The 19,716-nt window shown below is 36.3% G+C and overlaps 1 protein-coding gene and 1 non-coding gene across 2 annotated transcripts in view; one reads left to right on the forward strand and one right to left on the reverse strand.

The window, feature by feature from the left end:
• OTOGL (otogelin like) overlaps positions 1 to 19,716 on the reverse strand; it is a 204,151-nt gene that overhangs the window by 85,188 nt on the left and 99,247 nt on the right. The window contains exons 12-20 of the mRNA XM_025881365.2: positions 14,981 to 15,087; positions 14,655 to 14,780; positions 13,268 to 13,376; positions 12,051 to 12,097; positions 11,424 to 11,569; positions 10,186 to 10,309; positions 8,364 to 8,541; positions 4,311 to 4,435; positions 1,191 to 1,400 (exon numbers count right to left, since the gene is read on the reverse strand). Of these exons, the coding sequence (XP_025737150.2) occupies positions 1,191 to 1,400; positions 4,311 to 4,435; positions 8,364 to 8,541; positions 10,186 to 10,309; positions 11,424 to 11,569; positions 12,051 to 12,097; positions 13,268 to 13,376; positions 14,655 to 14,780; positions 14,981 to 15,087 (1,172 nt within the window). The remainder of the gene's footprint in view (positions 1 to 1,190; positions 1,401 to 4,310; positions 4,436 to 8,363; positions 8,542 to 10,185; positions 10,310 to 11,423; positions 11,570 to 12,050; positions 12,098 to 13,267; positions 13,377 to 14,654; positions 14,781 to 14,980; positions 15,088 to 19,716) is intronic.
• On the forward strand, positions 15,485 to 15,621 carry LOC112831239 (U4 spliceosomal RNA). Its single transcript, XR_003210100.1, has one exon. It is a non-coding gene; the product is annotated as a U4 spliceosomal RNA (small nuclear RNA).

The following is a 19,716-nucleotide window of genomic DNA, read 5'->3' on the forward strand; positions in this document are numbered from 1 at the left end:
TGGGTCCCAGTAATCTTGAACCTTACATTTAACTCATGCAGGAAAGGGACATGAGAGTTGATTCTTCACAAGGCAAGGAACTGGGAGAACTTTAACTTGACCCTCAGAAAAGCTCCTTCCTCAGTTGAAAGACGTACTACAGCAGAGGTCAGCAAACTTTTTCTGTAAAGGGCCAAATGGTAGATGGCTTCAGCTTTGCAGGCCATACATACTGTCTCTGTCACAACTATTCAACTCTGTCCTTGTAGCTCAAAAGCAGCCATAGACACTATGGATGCATATGGGCAATAAGCTTTATTTACAAAAAATAGGAAGCCCAAGGATGTCGTTTGTCAACTCCTGGACTAGAAGGAATGCGATCCTAGTACAGGAAGAGGCCAGGAAAACTTCTCTAATTCTGTGGGGTCCATGTGAAATTAAGTATCCTCTGAGAAATTAAATCCCGGATTTACATCCTGTGTAGTTTGGTATATGAATTTACATTACTTCTATATTTACATTATTTTTGTCTTAGAAAGCCCAAGCTGAGAAATTACTCTCAAAACTGACAGTGATAGGACAAAGCTTAATGAAAGCTGTAGCAGAGAGGGGGTTGGAGCGGTGGAGAGAGTGACACTCCTGAAACCCAGGCCATAAAAGATTCTAACAGGGGTGGGGCAGGGGGTAACTCTGATACTGATTAACTCATAAAAAATTATAGAACACATAAAGAAAGGAAACAATCTACCATGAATGAGACAAGAGACACCATAAGCCATGAGGTTGAACTTGAGATAATTGCCTGTTGTGTAACTTACCTATTTAACTACAAATTGCTTGTGCCACCATACCACATAATGCTTTTCCATACTTTCCGATACTTAGATATGACATTTCTGTGATAAAATTTGTTTCAAATTTTTCACATTATTTCTGTTGCATATCTCAAACCATGCAGTTACAACTCTACTTTTGCTTATAATAAAAATAGTAAAAAAAAAAAAAAAAAAAAAAAAGATTGGTCTTATCCACTATAGCTCCAATTTTAAGAAGTGAAGTATTTCATTTGTTTTTCATGTTTGTACACTATAATCATATCCCAGATAACTTAGGCAATATTGACCTTTCTTTAAAAAAAGAAGGCAGTTAATTACATAAAAATCTCTAAAGTGTCATCTGATCATCTTTATCTGTGCCATCATCATACTCACCACAAAATGAAATCTGAGCTCTGAGATCGATGGTAATACCACGCCGGCCACAGAGGTAGGCATAGTGGGCAAGAGCATTGCAGAGACAGGCGCTTCCACACTTGCAAGCATCATGGCGGCACAACTGGTAGTACAGCCCAGGGCTGACGTAGATGTGGCAAGGAGCAAAGAGCTCATGGTGGATGACATCACACTGTGCTGCGTATCCAACTGAACAGAAACGTCCCCCACAAAAAAAAATCCATTAGCACCTCATTTACTAGTCTAGGTCATACCCCTAAGTACCAAATTCTAGAACTATCTAAGCATCTTGCTTTCCTAGCAATATACTGAACTGCATATTATTTTCAACAAGAATCACTATTTTCCATTTATCCTGTTTTGTTGATTTGTTTTTACTTTTAGCAATATTGGTGACAGCCCTTATTCCATATTTAATAATCTTTTAGCCAAAAAAGTATCGTGTTATAACTGAATAATAGGAGTAACAGAAGTGTCGATAGAAATGGCCTCAATCACCCCGTTGTCTGCAGATCTTCATAGAAAATTGCCCAATTCTGCTGTAAAGAATTGGTGAGTATTAGAAGGCTTATCTCCAGATAGCCACACACAGTAAGCATGGTGCCAGATTGTGGATACTATGGCAACTCCCTGGAATACACAATTATCCAGGAAGGATTGGGAAACATCTCATTCCAATCAAGTCTCTGCGGTAAATGTAATGTGGCAGTTACCATATAGTCATCGAATACAATGTCTGCACAAGGCACAATGTCTGGCAAATATTAGAAGCTGAATAATGTCTGATAAATGAACCTATGAATGCATGAACAAATGAATAATGAATAGAAATTAGGGATTGGACCACATGCTAAAGGCCATGAAATGTAACTACCAAGCCATTTTGGGAGGTTTGTGTAATCATTTCTTGAAAGTTATTGACTGTTCTTTTGAGAATGATCAGATAGAATTATGGAAGTAACCAAGTTTGACAAAGCAATCTAGATCTTTTCTTTCTAAAAAAAAAAAAAACAAAACTGAACTCAGCCATAAAAATGAATGAAATCTTGCCATTTGCAATCACATGATGGAGCTAGAGAATATTATGCCAAGCAAAATAAGTCAGAGAGAGACAAATACCATATGATTTCACTCATATGTGGAATTTAAGAAACAAAACAAATGAACATGGGGGGAAACAAACCAAGAAACAGACGCTTAACTATAGAGAACAAACAGAGTTGCTGGAGGGGAGGTGGGTGGGAGATGGGCTAAATGGATGATGGGTATGAAGGAGGGCACTTGTGATGAGCACCAGGTGTTATACGTAAGTGATGAATCACTTCTACACCTAAAAATAAGATTACACTGTATGTTAACTGGAACTTAGAGAAAAAAAACCCTGAACTTATTCTATTGAGTATTTTAAATATATTTATCATTGGTAAGGAAACACGTGATAATTATCTGAGTATTATACTTTGCATTGCTATGCAAATGTATATGAAGACAAGTAACTTAGACTATAATGACTGTAATAGTGTTCTGTTGGTATGCATTCTTCTAATCCCCAAGAACTCCAAAGCAAAGGAGTACATTAATAGGGCTTTTACTGTGTGTCCTAAGAATTTGTAGCTCAAAAAACATTCTTACTAACATTAAGTAAAAGGGTGCCTCAAGATCCTTGTGAAAAAATATCCTTCAGGATCCACTTCAGAATTATTGACTTTTATTATCTATTTTCCTTTTATTGGGGATCTTTCTATGTTTACCTATTTGAAATTTTTTTAAAAAATGGGTCATGGCAAAGGTGAAGAAAAATAATATCTAGAATATATGTCATTAAAGACATGAGGAGGGGGATAAAAGTCATAAAATACATATTTATATATATACATATATATATATATAATAAAATGGCATGTAGTAAGGGAGGTCATAAAGAAAACACCAGAGGGAAATTGAATTTATCCTTTAGACTCTATTCCAACTTTTACATGTTATTAAAAAAAACCCAAAAAATAAAGTTGCTGCAATATCAAAGAGGAAATCAAGAAAGTTAGAAACAAACTGAGCAAGACTAATAGAAGGAGAAGGAAATCTATTACTAGAAATTTGAGGACAGAATAGGGGAGAAAATACCATTAAATGGGAGTGAGATTAAAAGTATTAAATTATGGAGACCACAAGACTTTAGCCTAATCCTCTTATTATAGGAAAAATGACCATAGGAGTTAACAATCTTCCACAAGTTTAGAAGCTAGCATAGACAGAACACCAGCAACACTGAAAGAATTATCTTGTATTCTTTCCAGGACACAGAAACCGTAAGTTAGTAATAAGGACCATATGATAGTCAACAGAATCCTTCCAAACAACCACTACAAAATCCAGAGATTGTAGTGGGTTCTTATGGGTACTTAACCAATATTAATAATATATAAAAAAATACATAGAAACAGTAAATTAGCCAAAATAATTAAAGGAACAAATTAAAATTATAAAAATGTTTAATTAAGCATGCATACTAATTTTCCACAGTGATTTCACAAATAAAAGAAGACATATATATTCAGTGAAATAGCCTTTCACATAGTTTGTTGTGGCTTTAGTAAAAAAACACAACCAAAATTTCTTGACATGTTTGTTGCACTGTCATTGCAAATTGGAAATCTGCAGCATGACCATCTCAAATCGTTGCACACTTGATGGCACAGGCCGCCCTGGATCACTGGCTCCTGCTTATGAAGCCATAACATCACCGGTCATGTGATAGTAATAGAAGAATCTGCATGAACTGTCACACGATAGAATTGAAGTGGAACATCGCAAGACTGTAACAGCATTATTACAGTATTTGCCGAGATTTTTCTGTAGCATTTAAAGAATCTGAAATCTCCAAAATGCTAGCCCATATTTGTGAAGAGTCTAGGGATTTGTAAACACCTAAAATAAGTACATTTGTAAATGCAAACTAGTAAATAAAATAGTCATTTTCCAGAGTTCTTTTAAAAAATAACCTAGATTAGATAAAGAGGCATATCTAATTCTCTAACTTTATAAGATTACAGTAATGCATGGAATTTTCCTCTAGGTTTACATGCAGGAAGAAGGACTTACTGTTTTGTTGATTAATGTTGCAGGGGTCCACCATAGGAACATGAACAGGTGCAAAACAAGTGGAGGAAACTCTCCAGGCATTGGCATGAAGTTGTGGGGTACCTTCTATCATGCCTGATGGAGAACTAGAGAGCAAAGGTAATATGCATCTTAGTCTCTCCCATTCATTTCATTTTTTCATGGTCTTCAACTATTGAAAAGGAGAATACTATTTTTTTAATTTACAAAGATAACTTAGAGCTTAAAATGTTCTATTTTTTAAAAGCACACACGGCATTAGCTTCCTGTTATTGACTTCATAATGTGCCTCATTGTAGACATCCATGGTTTTATTTAATAATCACCTCAGCCTTGTGAATAAAACATAATTTCCATTTTAAAGAGAAAGCAAAGCAGAAGCTCAGAGAAATACCAACAATCGTTCAGCTGATAAGCATCAGAGCCAAGATTCAAATCCAGAAAAAAAAAAAGATTCAAATCCAGTTCTGACCATTTTAACGAAACATCATTCACACAACCAAATCATTAATGCATGTGTGGTCTAGGCGCATGGGCAGAGGTAGAGGTGGGTAGCTCACATGATTCTTTTTAGTGTAAAGACAAATATCCCAAATATAAATAGCCTATATTTCTGATTCAATATTTCATTTCCATTATGAGCACTAAAATACCAAGGTGCCATCCTGAAGTTATCAAACCAAAAGAAAATTGAGGGAAAATGGCTTATTTTTTATTTTTTTAAATGTTTTATTTATTTATTCATGAGAGTCAGAGAGAGAGAGAGAGGCAGAGGCAGAGGGAGAAGCAGGCTCCCTGCCTACCAGGGAGCCCGATGCGGGGCTCAATCCCAGGACCACGGGTTCGTGACCTAAGCCAAAGGCGGACGCTTAACCATCTGAGCCACCCAGGTGCCCCGAGGAAAAATGGTTTAAAAGGCATACTTCATTTGAGGTTGCTCACTTCTTCAGTTTCCTCAGCAAAACAAAATGGAAGAGAAACATTTACCTTTCCAAAATCAGTCTTATAAACCACAACAACATTGAAGAGCCAAACACTAAGATATCCCCTCCAGCAGCCATCAAGATTTACTAACTCATCAACCCATATTTCGTGACAATCCCTATTGGACACTGTACCACACATTGTCAAAACTACCTAGAGAATCAGGTTGGACTAGATCTCCTATAGGAAGCTCTGACCAAGCAAAACTTGACTAATGAAAGCCCCAACAACATGGCCAAATAGTCAAGTAGGCTTTATCTCAGCTGTCTATATTGTCCTAAATTAACTGCTTCGGTTACCATTGGCCTCAGTCACTAGGAACTATATGGAGCTTCTTACCACAGTGGCTGAGAGAGGAGAATAAAAAGGAGCTTCACAAGCCATTCCACAACACTCATCCCTTGTTCCCACTCTTTCTCCTTTCCTATCCCTCAAAGTGAAACCATTCTAGAACTGTAAAGAATTATAGCAAACACCTAACCACAAATCTCATTTTGTTCAACCAAGAACACTGAGACTCAAAGAAATTGAGGGGCACTAGCTCTTTGCTTTCTTTCTCCCTCCTTCCCTCTTCACCCCTACAAAGGACAATAAAATAGGTCAAGGTGATGGGTATAGTCAGGGTTCCCAGGAGAAACTGACTCAGAGCTTGGCTCTCTTATTTCATTGAATTGACTTGAAACAATAAATTGACTTGAAACAATAAATTGACTTGAAACAATAAATACCAGAAAAAGAGGAGGAACCAAAATGCAGACCCATTTACTTATTGCATTTCATTTTATAAAATACCCTATGGCTTACCATATTTAACTTACTGTAACAAGATATTCAAGTAATTAATATTTTCCATTCCACTGTGTTTGCAGATTTGCATTAACCTTTATGAAGTGAAGAATTTTAACTGTTTTGTTGGAAAGCTAAACATTGTTCAAAAGTTATCTCTGCCTCTGAAATATTATCCTGCACTGTTATCACGCCTGAATGTTTATACATGGAGGAGACTGGTGCCTTAGAAAAAGGCAGACAGGTCTGCCATCTGTTAAACACTGACTGCTCACCCATTCTGATAAACAAAGAAGAGAAACAAGGCTTCAACTTCTTTTCTGCACATCTTAGCTGAGCCACTTAACATAGTCTGTTTCTTGAATGTGATAAAGATATTGATATTCTGAGCTACAAATAAATGAAACATAAAGAACTAAATAGCTGACAACAAGGTAGTCACACAGAAGAAAAGATAAAATAAATTCTCTTCTGAAATTTAAAATTTTAAATGCCAGTTCTCCTTGTCCATCCAAATTCTCTTCTTGGTGCCTTATTAAAAGTCCTACCTCCAAGAAATAAAACAAGACAAAACCAGAGAGAGAGAGAGAGAGACAAACCATAAGAGACTCCTAATCACAGGAAGCAAACTGAGGGTTGCTGGAGGGGAGGGAGTAGGGGAATGGGGTAACTGGGTGATGGACATTAAGGAGGGCACGTGATGTAATGAGCACTGTGTGTTGTATAAGACTGATGAATCACAGACCTGTACCTCTGAAACCAATAATACATTATATGTTAATTAACTGAATTTAAATTTAAAAATTTATTTTAAAAAAGTCCTACCTCATGTAGATCAACTATCTACTGCATATAAGGCTCTATGTTAGTTCCTAAGAACAGAAGGATAGAGGACTTGATCCTTATTCTCAAAACCCTCACAGTTTTAAGTGGAAACCAGACAGATAAGGGACAGATTTTCATAAATAACAGAGTCAAAGTTAACTTTGTCTGGTGGGATATGAGCTCATGTTTTGAAGCAGATAAGTTCTGAATTGGGTTGAACAATATATAGGTATTCACAAGAAAGATCAGGAGGCGGAAGAAATCCCAAATAGGAAAAATATGCAGAAGTGTTTTAAAAAATACGATATTTGAAAAAAATTTTTAAATATGGTATTTGAGGAATGGCTTGTCCATGAAATGTTCTTTGGCTACCCATCCCACACTGACCTACTCAAGATCCCTACGGTGTTTCTAGCCACTACCACACAGCTCAACATATAAGGTCTTGAAATTACCTCAGTGTTTTTATATATAGTTGATTAATACCTTGGGTCCACCTAATTATTTCTTGAGGGCTGTTATCCCCTCCTGACCTGCAATACAAGCTGCCTGAGATGGGAACCAGATGATCCTGCTTAAATTGCACCCCAGTGCTTAGGACAATAACAGGTGCCCAAAGCATTTTCATTAAATTATACCTTGTGTCTTCTCACAGGTGGGTAAAACTGCTTTGCCAGTACAAGGGGTACAACTATACTGCTTTTCTTCTGATGAAACACCAACTATCATAAAAGCCAGTTGACCTAGATGCCAAAAGGTTGCTGTAGAGGTATCATTCATACCAAAGGATATTCATATTTTTAAGGTATAACTTACTATCATTAATACCCAATGATAATTGAGATTTTTTAAAAAGCAGTGCCTGTTCGGGCACCTGGGTGGCTCAGTTGGTTAGGCGACTGCCTTCAGCTCGGGTCATGATCCTGGAGTCCCAGGATCGAGTCCCACATCGGGCTTCCTGCTCAGCAGGGAGTCTGCTTCTTCCTCTGACCCTCTTCCCTCTCGTGCTTTCTATCTCTCATTCTCTCTCTCTCTCAAATAAATAAATAAAATCTTTAAAAAAAAAAAGCAGTGCCTGTTCAAAAATAAAATACTGTTAAGCTGGCTAGGTGGCTGGGGAAACAATCAGGGGTGGTTATTCTGTGGGTTAGCCCACGGACTCTGAGTCACACCACCCAAATTCAAAGTCCAGCTCCACCATATTTGGGCTAAATGACTTTGAGCTATTTACTTGCCACTTTGGGGCCTCCGTGAGGCTTTATCTATAAAACAGAGCTACTAATCAGGGGACTGCTATAAAATTTAAATAGATGATCACGTAAAGCTCTTGGAACAGTGATGACTAAGCTATTAGCAATTAAGTAAACGTTTTCAGTGAAAGAATTTGTCTCTAAATTACTAGTCATTAAAACATGTTAGCTGTCCAGAAATCATACTTACAGGAAATCATCCCTTATGTTCCCATTAAAAGTGCCACACAGACCTAGTGTTCTTCTTTTCCATGCACTAGTGAGCTGAATATAAATTCTTTCCCCATCTATAGCAAACAGAATCTTTAAACCAAATGTGGTTTTTAGAAGAATAAATAAGGATGACAGAGTTTGAATTTCAACAATTCCTGTGGGAAAAGAACATACATAAATCAGCTTTAAGATTCATAGGTAGTGTTGTGAAATGCTAGCATACAGCACCAGAACTCTCCTTTCAAGAGACCGGGAGCTAGAATTTAAATAAAAACTTGAAACATTTTTTTAACCCAACAGATCTTTTTAATAGATTACCATGTCCACAGGTAATTTCAGTTGGCAAGCATCTCTTGGCAGGTGTGGCCAGTCCTTAGCATTTGAAGTCTGTCTTCTTTTTTTTTTTTAACTCATGTCTGTGTGTGTGTGTGTGTGTGTGTGTGTGTGTGTGAACTTTTCCACAAACTGGTCATGATTCAATAAGGAAGTGGAACATTCCTCAAAAATTCCCCATTCCCTTGAGACTGTCAGCAAAAAGGGGAGCACAGGACTTACCTGAGGGGGTACCATTTTATAAGACACCTTTAGAGACAAGAAACTTGTGTTCAAGTCTGAACTGATGACTTTTGCCAGCACAGTACATAGGAACAATCGCTCCCGTAACTCTACCATAATTTCTGCCATCGGTCTGTTCACCACACCCAGAAATCGGAGAATCATTCTTTGATCACTTTGTCCCCCTTGTTGCCCTTCTCCAACCAGCCCTAATCCAATCGGTCACCAGGTTCAGACCACCTTTTTTTTTCCTAAATAATTTCTCAATCTGTCTTCTTTCTATTTCTACTGTCACTGCCTTACATCAGTTCCTCCTCCTTCCCTGCATGCCCTACTTCAGTATCATCCTAAGTGCTCTCCACATTTTTCCTGCCAGCATCTTTTAAAGCCATTTCCACACGGTTGCCATAGTAGTCTACCAAAAAAAAAAAAAAAAACAAAAAGACTTACTGGTCTTCTCATTAACACTTATTATTTATTTGGTTGAATGATATGAGATTGTTATCTCTGTACATAAAAATGGTCAAATAATGGAAATTTCATATTCAATTTCACATCAAGTTCAACTTCCTTAGCATCACAATGAATAGCATGACCATGTAATTTGTAATACAAATTGGGACATCTCTGGGAGTGAGAGTATTAATAATAACTATGCTGGAACACAGGCAGGAATAAGAAAACCATAATGATGCCCCACATATAAGGCTTTCCCTGGTTTTCATCCCCACCTATGTCTCTCTTCTCATGGCTAGACAATCTCCATGACCCTCCTCAGGCTTTAGCAGTCCCAAACTAGCTATAGTTTCCCCTAAACATACCACACAGTTCTACACCTCCTTGCTTTGCATGGAACGCTTTCCCCACTCTTTCACCCTGACAATCCTCAGCTTTGAATGCTAAACAAGACATCACCTCCTTCGGAAAACTTGCCTGACTACCCTGCACTCCCCTGCCCAAGGCTGGGTGAACCGCCCTCACTTAGACCCCCAAAGTCTCTGCACATATCTTTCAGCTTATCATATTTTATGGGAGTGGCTGTTTGCTTTTATCTTTCCTCTTGCAAACTCTAGGCCACTTGAACACTAGTTCCCAAAAACATGGTCATCCCTGAGATGTCTAGCTAAGGACCCGGCAACACATAGGAACTCAAATGTTAGGTTAGTCAGCCAATGGGAGAAGAATTCATTTAGCTTGTTTGATTGTTGTTGTTAACATAGGGAAAGTACATCATTGCTTCTTACCATTCAGATTGAAGCCTTGGTTAGGACTGGTAAGGATTTGTCCTCCTCTACTAAGGGTCACTTGTTTGTTAAAATCATCCTCCAGAATTAGAGTTATAGACTGAAGGCAGACCAAGCCAAGGTTCTGCATAAAAATCAAATCATCAATTAAAGGAATGAGAGAGAAATAGAGACATAGAAAGAGACAGTGATAATGGGAGAGGGGAATGAGGAAAGCAAGGGAGAGACAGGGGAGAAGAAAGGAGAAAGAGTGGACAGTGCACGTAGATAATTTCTGGCATGTAGAAGGCTTGAGTATAAGTAATATAGTAAAGTACCACATAATCCATCTTATATAGCCCCATTCCCAATAAAATATGTCTTTATATAGTACATTAAGTACACTATATACATATCTATATTTTACATAGAACATTAAATAAAAATGTTCTCAACGAAGTGCCAATAATTATGTTTTCCATAGCACATTGTTAAAGTACGTCTCCAAATTCATTTAAGTAGCATATTAGACATAAAAAATTCAATAAGGAAAAGAACAAAGAGATTAGGATTCTATGTAGAAAGCTTATTCAGACTCTGATGTATTGCAAAGGAAAAAATCAAACTGTAAAAAAAAGCAAAATAGGTCAGAATTTTTGTTGGAAATAACCATTTCACATTGGAATAAAACTAAAAAATTAAAGATTTCTGCAAAATTTTGACTATCTGACTTAAGGAGAGGAAAACCTGCATGTCTTTACAAATAATCAATGTGTTTATTTGAAGAAAATTTGTACAATAAATATTTCAGTATGCTAAGAAATTCATCACATCTATTTAGAATATATGAAACCTATTCACTCCTGTCAAGAATCACCTCTTTAAAATAGTAGTTTTTGAAATAACCAAAAACTTAGGTCCATTGTGCAATCATGCATGAAACGTTCAAAAAACTACACATATAAACAGCATTTTTTAAGAAAGAAAATACAATTAAATACATAATATTAAATCTAAAACACGTACATTTTCATATTTTAATATCAAATCAGGATGCATCATATAATCAATAGTAAAATATAGATTACCAACATTTTTTCTTTCTTTGTCAAATGTAGAATAATGACACATCTTAACAATCATTTTTGAAGAAAGTAACTGTACCCATTCATATTATCACTGTTAACCTAGAATGAAGCTTGAGTCAAAAACAAAACAAAACAAAGAACATTCCTCTGGCCATTTTGAGATGTTCCTACCTGTTCACAGTGAGCTTTCTGTAAAGTAATTGTGAATTTATCTTTTCCAGTTCCTTTCACAAGGATGTACTGGCACATTCCAATAAAAGAATAATGTCGACCATCAAACGTTGTAAAATGAGAATCACCCACAACGGAGCATTGAACTACCAAAAAAATAATCATAAAAATGAGAAAAGAGAAAAAGAAGGAGAGAGAGAAGGAGAAGGTGGAGAAAGAAATTATGTTTGTTCTTAAAAAACAGAAAGTTGACTTAGGGTAAATAATCATGCATCAGAAAGAATAGCTAAAGTGTCTAAAATGAAAAAAAATAAAGTGTCTAAACTGTACTAGTTTGACAAACTCACTAGATTATGTTATTAAATTTAACTTAAAATTTATTAAATGATAGCTCTTCCATGTAATTTTTAGGTTTTGTAATATTTATACTACTTCAATAAATTTTTACCAGTTTCCTGCTCAAAGCTATCCTTTATTAAATTTTCCATTTATCCTCCAAATATTTGGATTTATTGATCATTACATCTCTTGTTATATATGAGATGACCTCATAAAAATCATTGCTATCTTCCTTCAACTTAAAGAAAATTGAGATTTTTTTCTTTAGAAACATTTTAAAAGATTTACCTGGACAGTCATGCTCAGTGCAGTTCCAAACTCCACCAACACATACACTAAATGAAATTATAAGACTATTAATTACTGGTATAGAGAAACTATTAATATTTGCATCAATGTACTGATTGATGTACCAAAACATACCATGTTTATAGGTTCAGAATAATCTCACCTATAATTGAAAAATACATTGACAGAAGTTCAATTAACTGATAAATTTGGACTGGCCAGTACCTAAATTATGATTTACTGTGTATCATACTTACATCACTAAAGATGATACAAAGGGAACACAGAATGACCTGGAACAAAAGACCTATGCAGACAGAGAACTTCTGTTTTATGTCCTTTTCTCATTGCTTAAACTAAAAGAAGTTGCATACGAAAAGTATTTACCTATATTATTAGAGAAATAATCATAAACAGTCAATATATTGTCTCATCTATTAAAAATTGAAAAAGTCTCTTTTGAGGATCATCAGACATTAAAAAGAGAAAGGATGTCCTCTTCTGTAAGATAAATTCTGCCTTCTGCCAGCAAAAAGAGTTTGAGGAGAGAAGGATGGAAGCAGAATCTCTGACAGGCAGGAGCTTAACCGAGTATATAAGAACATGGTTGGTTATCCACCTGCATGTCACTTACATTACACTAACAGCAAAGGGGAAAGGGCCTGATGACATTTAGACTTGTTTCTTTATAAGACTTCCCTGGTGGGATTCAGTGCTTTCCTAGAATAGTCTTAATTAGCTAATGGAATAAGAAATTCTAAATGTCTCTAATCATGGCCAAGTACTGGCAATATGGAGAGACACTTTTTCAAGTACCCAACAGAGAAGGCCAGGAGCACCATTAAGTTCTAATAGTAAAAGTACATGCAAAGTACTGGTTACAGATAAGAAGAAAATGGAACAGACAGACGCATTACATGGGTATATGATTTGATGGAATTATTATCAAGGGAAGTGAGAAGAATTAAATCATAAAAGAAATGATAGATTTTCTATATTTTTTGCTCTTTTTTCTGAACTTGCTTTCATCTTTAAAATATGAAAATATACATGGCCCCCTACCCCACTCCCGTAGAGATTTTAAATAGGATGCAAACCGTGTCTTGGAATTTTTGGAAGAAAATCAGTAATAAGTATAATCCTTTAAACATATATCATGGTAAAGATATCAACTAGCCAGGTGCACAGAAATAAATGGCTGTACATTAATCACATACCATTCAGTACATTCTTGTTCAATTTTTGAACCAACTGAATAAGCTAATCCATGAAAACTACATGGGCAGTTTTCCAAGGAGATGCAAGTCCCATTGTCCATTATGAGTCCTATTTAAGAAAAATATGTATCAAAATCTCAAAAGAAATGACAAAAAAATGTGTTCTTTGAATGTAATAATTCAACCAGCTTTTATTGAAAACCTACTTACACCAGGTGCTGAATATATATATATATATATATATATATATATATAATTTTTCTTTTTCTTTTTTACTTTTAAAGAGGTTACTGACAACCTCGTTCTAACTCAATCAGTAGCTATGTTATGAGGGTCTATTTCGGTGATTTTCAACTTTTTTATTCCATGACTTGCCATCAAAAACTCAGGTTTCACTACACAGGATAAAGGCAACAAGACAGTATTTCCTTGCTTTCGAGGGAAAAAAGGAGGGAAGGAGAGAGAACATATATTCTTGGTTTAATTTCTGTTCATCTCAAAATGAGAGATTTCCATTATTGTCACACAGATAATAAAGAGCCAGGGAGTGCTACGCAAAGGACCAGTGCAGAGGACCACCCTTTTCTACCTCTTTAATGGGGAAAGGTGGCTGAGCCAGAATGTAAGTCAACCATGTTACCAAGCACGTGTTTCATTCAGCTGACCTTTTTCAGAGTAAGAATTCCTAGGTGAAGGAGCATTGACTTATATTTTGGCACATGGATTTTTATTCTTGTTCAAACTCCTTGTTGTATCATTGGTAAGAAATGGTTCAGGCCTGGCACTAGTCTAAAGATTATGCTTTGAGTGACACTAACAGACCAATGGACTGAGGTCAACAGATCTGATTCCAATAGTCCTTGCCCAAGTGAGGAAAACACTTAACATCTCTGGGATTCTATTTTTTTTAATCTGTAAAAATAAAAGGGTTTGAGTAAATCCTCGCGTTCTTTGTAAAGTTCTGTCTGTATCGCAGTCATTCCTAATTTTAAATCTCACCTGTATCACTGGCTCTGTTACTTCTCATTTCAAATATTAAAACTACATCAGGACCAAAATCTTATACTGCCAAAATGTGAGGCTTTTTTTGAACTTGCTTTCATCTTCAAAATATGAAAAGACAAATTATTAAATGTCCTTAAATATCCAAGAGAGCAAAAGATTTGTTAACTCATGGTTAACTTCAGGACTCTGGATTCCAAATTTCCTGGGAAATGTACAAAGTAGAAAAGCAGCCATCCTTCCTAGTCACTTTGAGGGCCAAATCCTACAAGGGTAGAAAATTGCAATAGCCCTAATGTCCTGAGACAGGACATTATGATATGATTCTTAGATTGCTGGATACTAGTTTCCATAAGTACAGACATTTCTTTCACAAAATGCTTACCATCTGCACAGTAACATCCATCAAGACAATGGAGATTGCTCCCGAGACACTGTTTCTCAAATGTGCAGGTTGGTGGGCAACAACTGATACAATCCCGGTGGACGAAGCTATCATCACATTTATCGGCTAAAATGGGCAAACAAGGGAGCTGTAAGTCAAATCTACTCACCTCTCTTTCAAAAACAAGTACAGTGTTTTGAAAAGTATGCAAGTTTACCAATGTTATTGTGTCAATGACAAATCTTTGCCAATCATTAGTTTTAAGTGTTAGGATAAACCTGAAATTAACAAAAATACACACAGTTTAGAAAAATAAGAAAACATACTGCATGCTAGAAAGTCATCTCTCCAGTCTTGAATAGGGTAGCCAGCATGGGAACAGGCTCTAGCATACTCAGTGGCTGCTCGGCAATAGGTTTCATCATCATCAGTTCTGGAAAGTGAAAAGAGAGAGCCATAGTCACACAGGAAATATTGGTAGAAACCAAGCCTTTGAGCTCCTGATCTCTAGAAATGCTGAGTGCATGGTGAATATTCTATTATAAATTGATGTCAGCATGCACACATCATGTACAATAATGCAGAAAATATATAAGCATGAGATCCCAACTTCAAAGGGCCTGGGCAAATCGTCTTCATCAAACTATTTCAATGATTTGGCCACTTTTCCTTTGATTCAAAAGAGTCCCTGTACTGAAAAACTTTTCTATTTTAATTATGACATTCTGCCCAGAATCTTTGTATGTATCACTTTGCTCCCACACCAAGTATCCCAGATCTTTTAGAAAATCCTATTAATAAATATAAACAAATTTATATTTATAAATTTAAGCTTTGCACAGTGGCAGTATCATAGCCAATGAGGTTTATCCGAGGCACGATTATTGCTAATTGAAAACTATATTTATAAATTTACATCTAGAAATCCCATTATAAATGGATAAAATTCTACCACAATAAAAGCATCAAATATGAAAATTATTTCCAAGATACCGTGCTCTTAATAGTCTACGTGCTGGAATAAAACTAGTACTGATAAAACAGCAGTTTCAAAAGATTGAATAAATAGCATTTAACTTTAAGATTTAAAAGATTTTTAATTCTTTTTTTTAATTTTTAATTCTTTCAAGCTTAAGTTGCTAAAGCTAGTTACTTTTGTAATATTGCCAAGAGTAAATAATCTCTCACTGTTTTCTTATAATCACCCTAGAAGCTCCCCCAAACAAATATAAGAGGTCTGCCAATTCCCAAAGCAGATTAACATAGCATCTGTAAAATAAGCAGGGTTTATAATAAGGTAGTGGACTTGTTTTTCAACCCAATTCAAACTCAAAATTGAATAGTTAAACATCTTACAAGATAATGACCTTAAGAATGTTGTATTTTGTGAACCCTAGCATTTCCAGTATCTCTGTTGTAAAAGCCACGCATCTCAAATTGCACTTCTCCTGTGCTGCTGTAATTGGAGTCATACAGCTTATCTAGTCCAATTAACTGAGCTCTAGAGGGAAAAACAGGACTATGCACATAAACTTCAGAAGCTCAGAAAATATTCTAAACCTCCAAGCAAAAAAAAATTCTCTAAAAACCAGGGTAAGCTAAAATTGTTGAATTCCTAGAAAGATAATAAGTTTCTGATTTACATTAAAAGATGTGCCTTGTTTCCTACAATTAATAGAGGCTTTGAAAGTTAACAAAGTACCTGAATATTGGTTTCCCAACCCAAGGCAACTATTATTAAAATAGCTACCATTTCTTTTTTTTTATGTGATATTAATCACCATACATTACATCATTAGTTTTTGATGTAGTGTTCCATGATTCATTGTTTGCATATAACACACGTGCTCCATTCAGTATGTGCCCTCTTTAATACCCATAACCAGGCTAACCCATCCCCCACCCCCTCCCCTCTAGAACCTTCAGTTTGTTTCTCAGAGTCCATAGTCTCTCATGGTTCATCTCCCCCTCTATATTTCCCCCTCTTCATTTTTCCCTTCCTACTCTCTTCTTTTTTTTTAAACATATAATGTATTATTTGTTTCAGAGGTACAGGTCTGTGATTCAACAGTCTTACACAATTCACAGCGCTCACCATAGCACACACCCTCCCCAATGTCTATCACCCAGTCACCCCGTCCCTCCCACCCCCCACCACTCCAGCAACCCTCAGTTTGCTTCCTGAGATTAAGAATTCCTCATATCAGTGAGGTCATATGATACATGTCTTTCTCTGATTGACTTATTTCGCTCAGCATAACACCCTCCAGTTCCATCCACGTTGTTGCAAATGGCAAGGTCTCATTCCTTTTTATGGCTGCATAATATTCCATTGTGTATATATGCCACATCTTCTTTATCCATTCATCTGTTAATGGACATCTTGGCTCTTTCCATAGTTTGGCTATTGTGGACATTTGCTGCTCTAAACATTGGGGTGCATGTACCCCTTCAGATCACTACATTTGTATCTTTGGGATAAATACCCAGTAGTGCAATTGCTGGGTCATAGGGTAGTTCTATTTTCAACTTTTTGAGGAACCTCCATACTGTTTTCCAGAGTGGCTGCACCAGCTTGCATTCCCACCAGCAGTGTAGGAGGGTTCCCCTTTCTCCACATCCTCGCCAACATCTGTCGTTTCCTGATTCTTAAGTACCTATATTAACTCTAGGATCCATGCCAGGCCCTTGACATATGGCATCACAGGAAAATTCACAACAATTGGGCAAGAAATAAATTATTATTCCAATATACTGAGGGGAAAGTGAACTTATTTGCTCCATTTGGGTATTAACTTTAATAATGAAAATGAGCATTAAATAGTAATTGTTTTTAAATCAATTGACTTTGGAATGGCAAAGTTAAAAGAATTTCCTTGCTGCTAGGTTTATCATTTTTTGTTTCAAATTTTTATTTAAATTCTAGTTAGTTAAGATACAGTGTAATATTGTTTTCAGGAGTGGAATTGGGGATATCATCACTTACATATAACACTCAGTGCTCATTCCAACAAGTGCCCTTCTTAATGCCCATCACTCATATAGCTCATTCCCTACCCACCTCCCTTCTAGAAGGAAGGGAAAAAAAAAAAAGAAAGGGAGGCAAACCATAAGAGACTATTAAGTATAGAGAACAAACTGAGGGTAGGTTTATCATTCCTAAAAGCAAAAACAGGAGGGCATAAATTCAGAGATTGGTATTATCATCCTTTCGATTCCAATTCCAATGTCATCTCCTTTGTGGAGCCATGGTAGGTGTTCCCTGATAAAGCCAACAATCCTGTCTTCCACAGCCACAGCACCTCACATTTAGAGCATGTATCATTGCTGGAGACCTGTTTCTACCCCATTAGAATGTGAGTTCCTAGGACAGGGTCCATGTCTAAACTGTTTCTGTTTCTCCAAGATGTGGCACAATGCTCAGCTCAGAATAGCTGCTAAGTAAATGTGTGTTGAATTGAATTCAAAATACTAGCATAATGCAAGTAGGAAATTAATTTGTGTTCAGCAGATTCACAATTCTATTCTCCTGATATAGGATCTTAGTGGTGCCACCCCATAATATAAGAAATGAAGAGAATCTCCTTGAGGGGAAAAGGGATATAAGTAAGCCTAGTCCTAGGTGAAATATTGGACAAGTAAGAGGCTAAGGTAGCCTCTCACTTCCATTTAATCAAGGCCCACTCACTTGATTTATAACACCCTTCCTTTGGTATTGCATGCCTGCTCTGTCCCCAAACCCAGCCTCTTCACCTCAAACATATCACTTAAGATATCGGTTCATTTCAACCAGTAAAATGTGTTTCTCTATCCTGCTATTTTTATTTGCCTTGGAGAAAGCAAGTGTATTGCAAAATCTAAAGCCTACATATATCATAATTTCAAAAGACAAAAATGTTAATTCTTCAGCGATGAAATTTCAGATGAAGTGAGTATAACAGAGGCTCTCTTTTATCTCCAGAGCCTGCTTCTTGTCAGTATTAGAACTCCCAAGTTCTTGCTGAGCTTAGGGCTGCCTAGCCAAAGACAATATTGCCCATCTGTCCTTGCATCAAGGGGGGGGGGGGGGGGGGGGGGGGGGGGTTGGTGCTGACATAGCAATAGCACCACTGTGTCATCAGAAAGCTCATGGAGCGGACACATGCTATGATCCCAGGGCCACTTACAAGCTTGGGCTTTATGTGTGAGAAATAAAAGCTTCCATTTAATTTAAGCCACTGATACTTTGGCAACTGAAGCAGCCCAACAATATCCTAACTAATAAGTGGAAAATGACTTTCCCGGATCTGCCAAATAATATTTCATCCAGTTGACCTGAGAAGTGGGAGCTAATGATGATAATACGCCAAAGGCAAGTGAAAAGACTAGTGGAGAATGGCCAAAGAATGAGTTGTGGTGGAATCAGAACAATTTCTAATTCCATATACATGGCTAAAATAAAACCATGGACCACCTGTGGGGATCCTTAAAAAAGAGACTGAGTAAAAGGGCAGAGATGTAACAATAGAGCACTTAAGTAAAAAATAAAAGCAAATAGGGAGCAGAATATTGTAAAATAGTAAGTTAGGTCAGTCCCCAATATTTTAGGCAGATGGGGAGCTCTTTCAACACTCCTGCATTAGTTCATAAAACCTTAAAATTTAGAGACTATACATATAAATATATACTCTACTCAAAATTAACAAGAATCCCAAATAAGTTTATTTTAACATCTGAAAAATATCATTATATTCACTATTTTTATAATAATCTCCATTAATTAAAGTAGGATAGTAATAAAGAAGATAATTTCATATTATCTCAACTTTCCCTCTTTGTTCTCACCTTTGATAAACTTAAACCTCTCAACAAGCTACAAGCTGTAAGATGACATGTAAGTGGTTTCACTCAAAAATGAGTCTAATCTTTTACAACAAAGTTCCCATGTGTCATTTACACTTCTTAAGTCGCTTTAAGACATGCAGATTTATTAAAATTTCTTGAGATATTCTTGAACATTCAAGGTGGTTAATCAAATACTCTTGGTAAATTTTTGAAAAAAATAGTAGAAAAGACTCCAATA

This window comes from Callorhinus ursinus, unplaced genomic scaffold, assembly GCF_003265705.2.
Source record: "Callorhinus ursinus isolate GAN/ISIS: 27379988/994484 unplaced genomic scaffold, GSC_fseal_2.0 scaffold14, whole genome shotgun sequence".
In the NCBI taxonomy this organism is placed as follows: domain Eukaryota; kingdom Metazoa; phylum Chordata; class Mammalia; order Carnivora; family Otariidae; genus Callorhinus; species Callorhinus ursinus.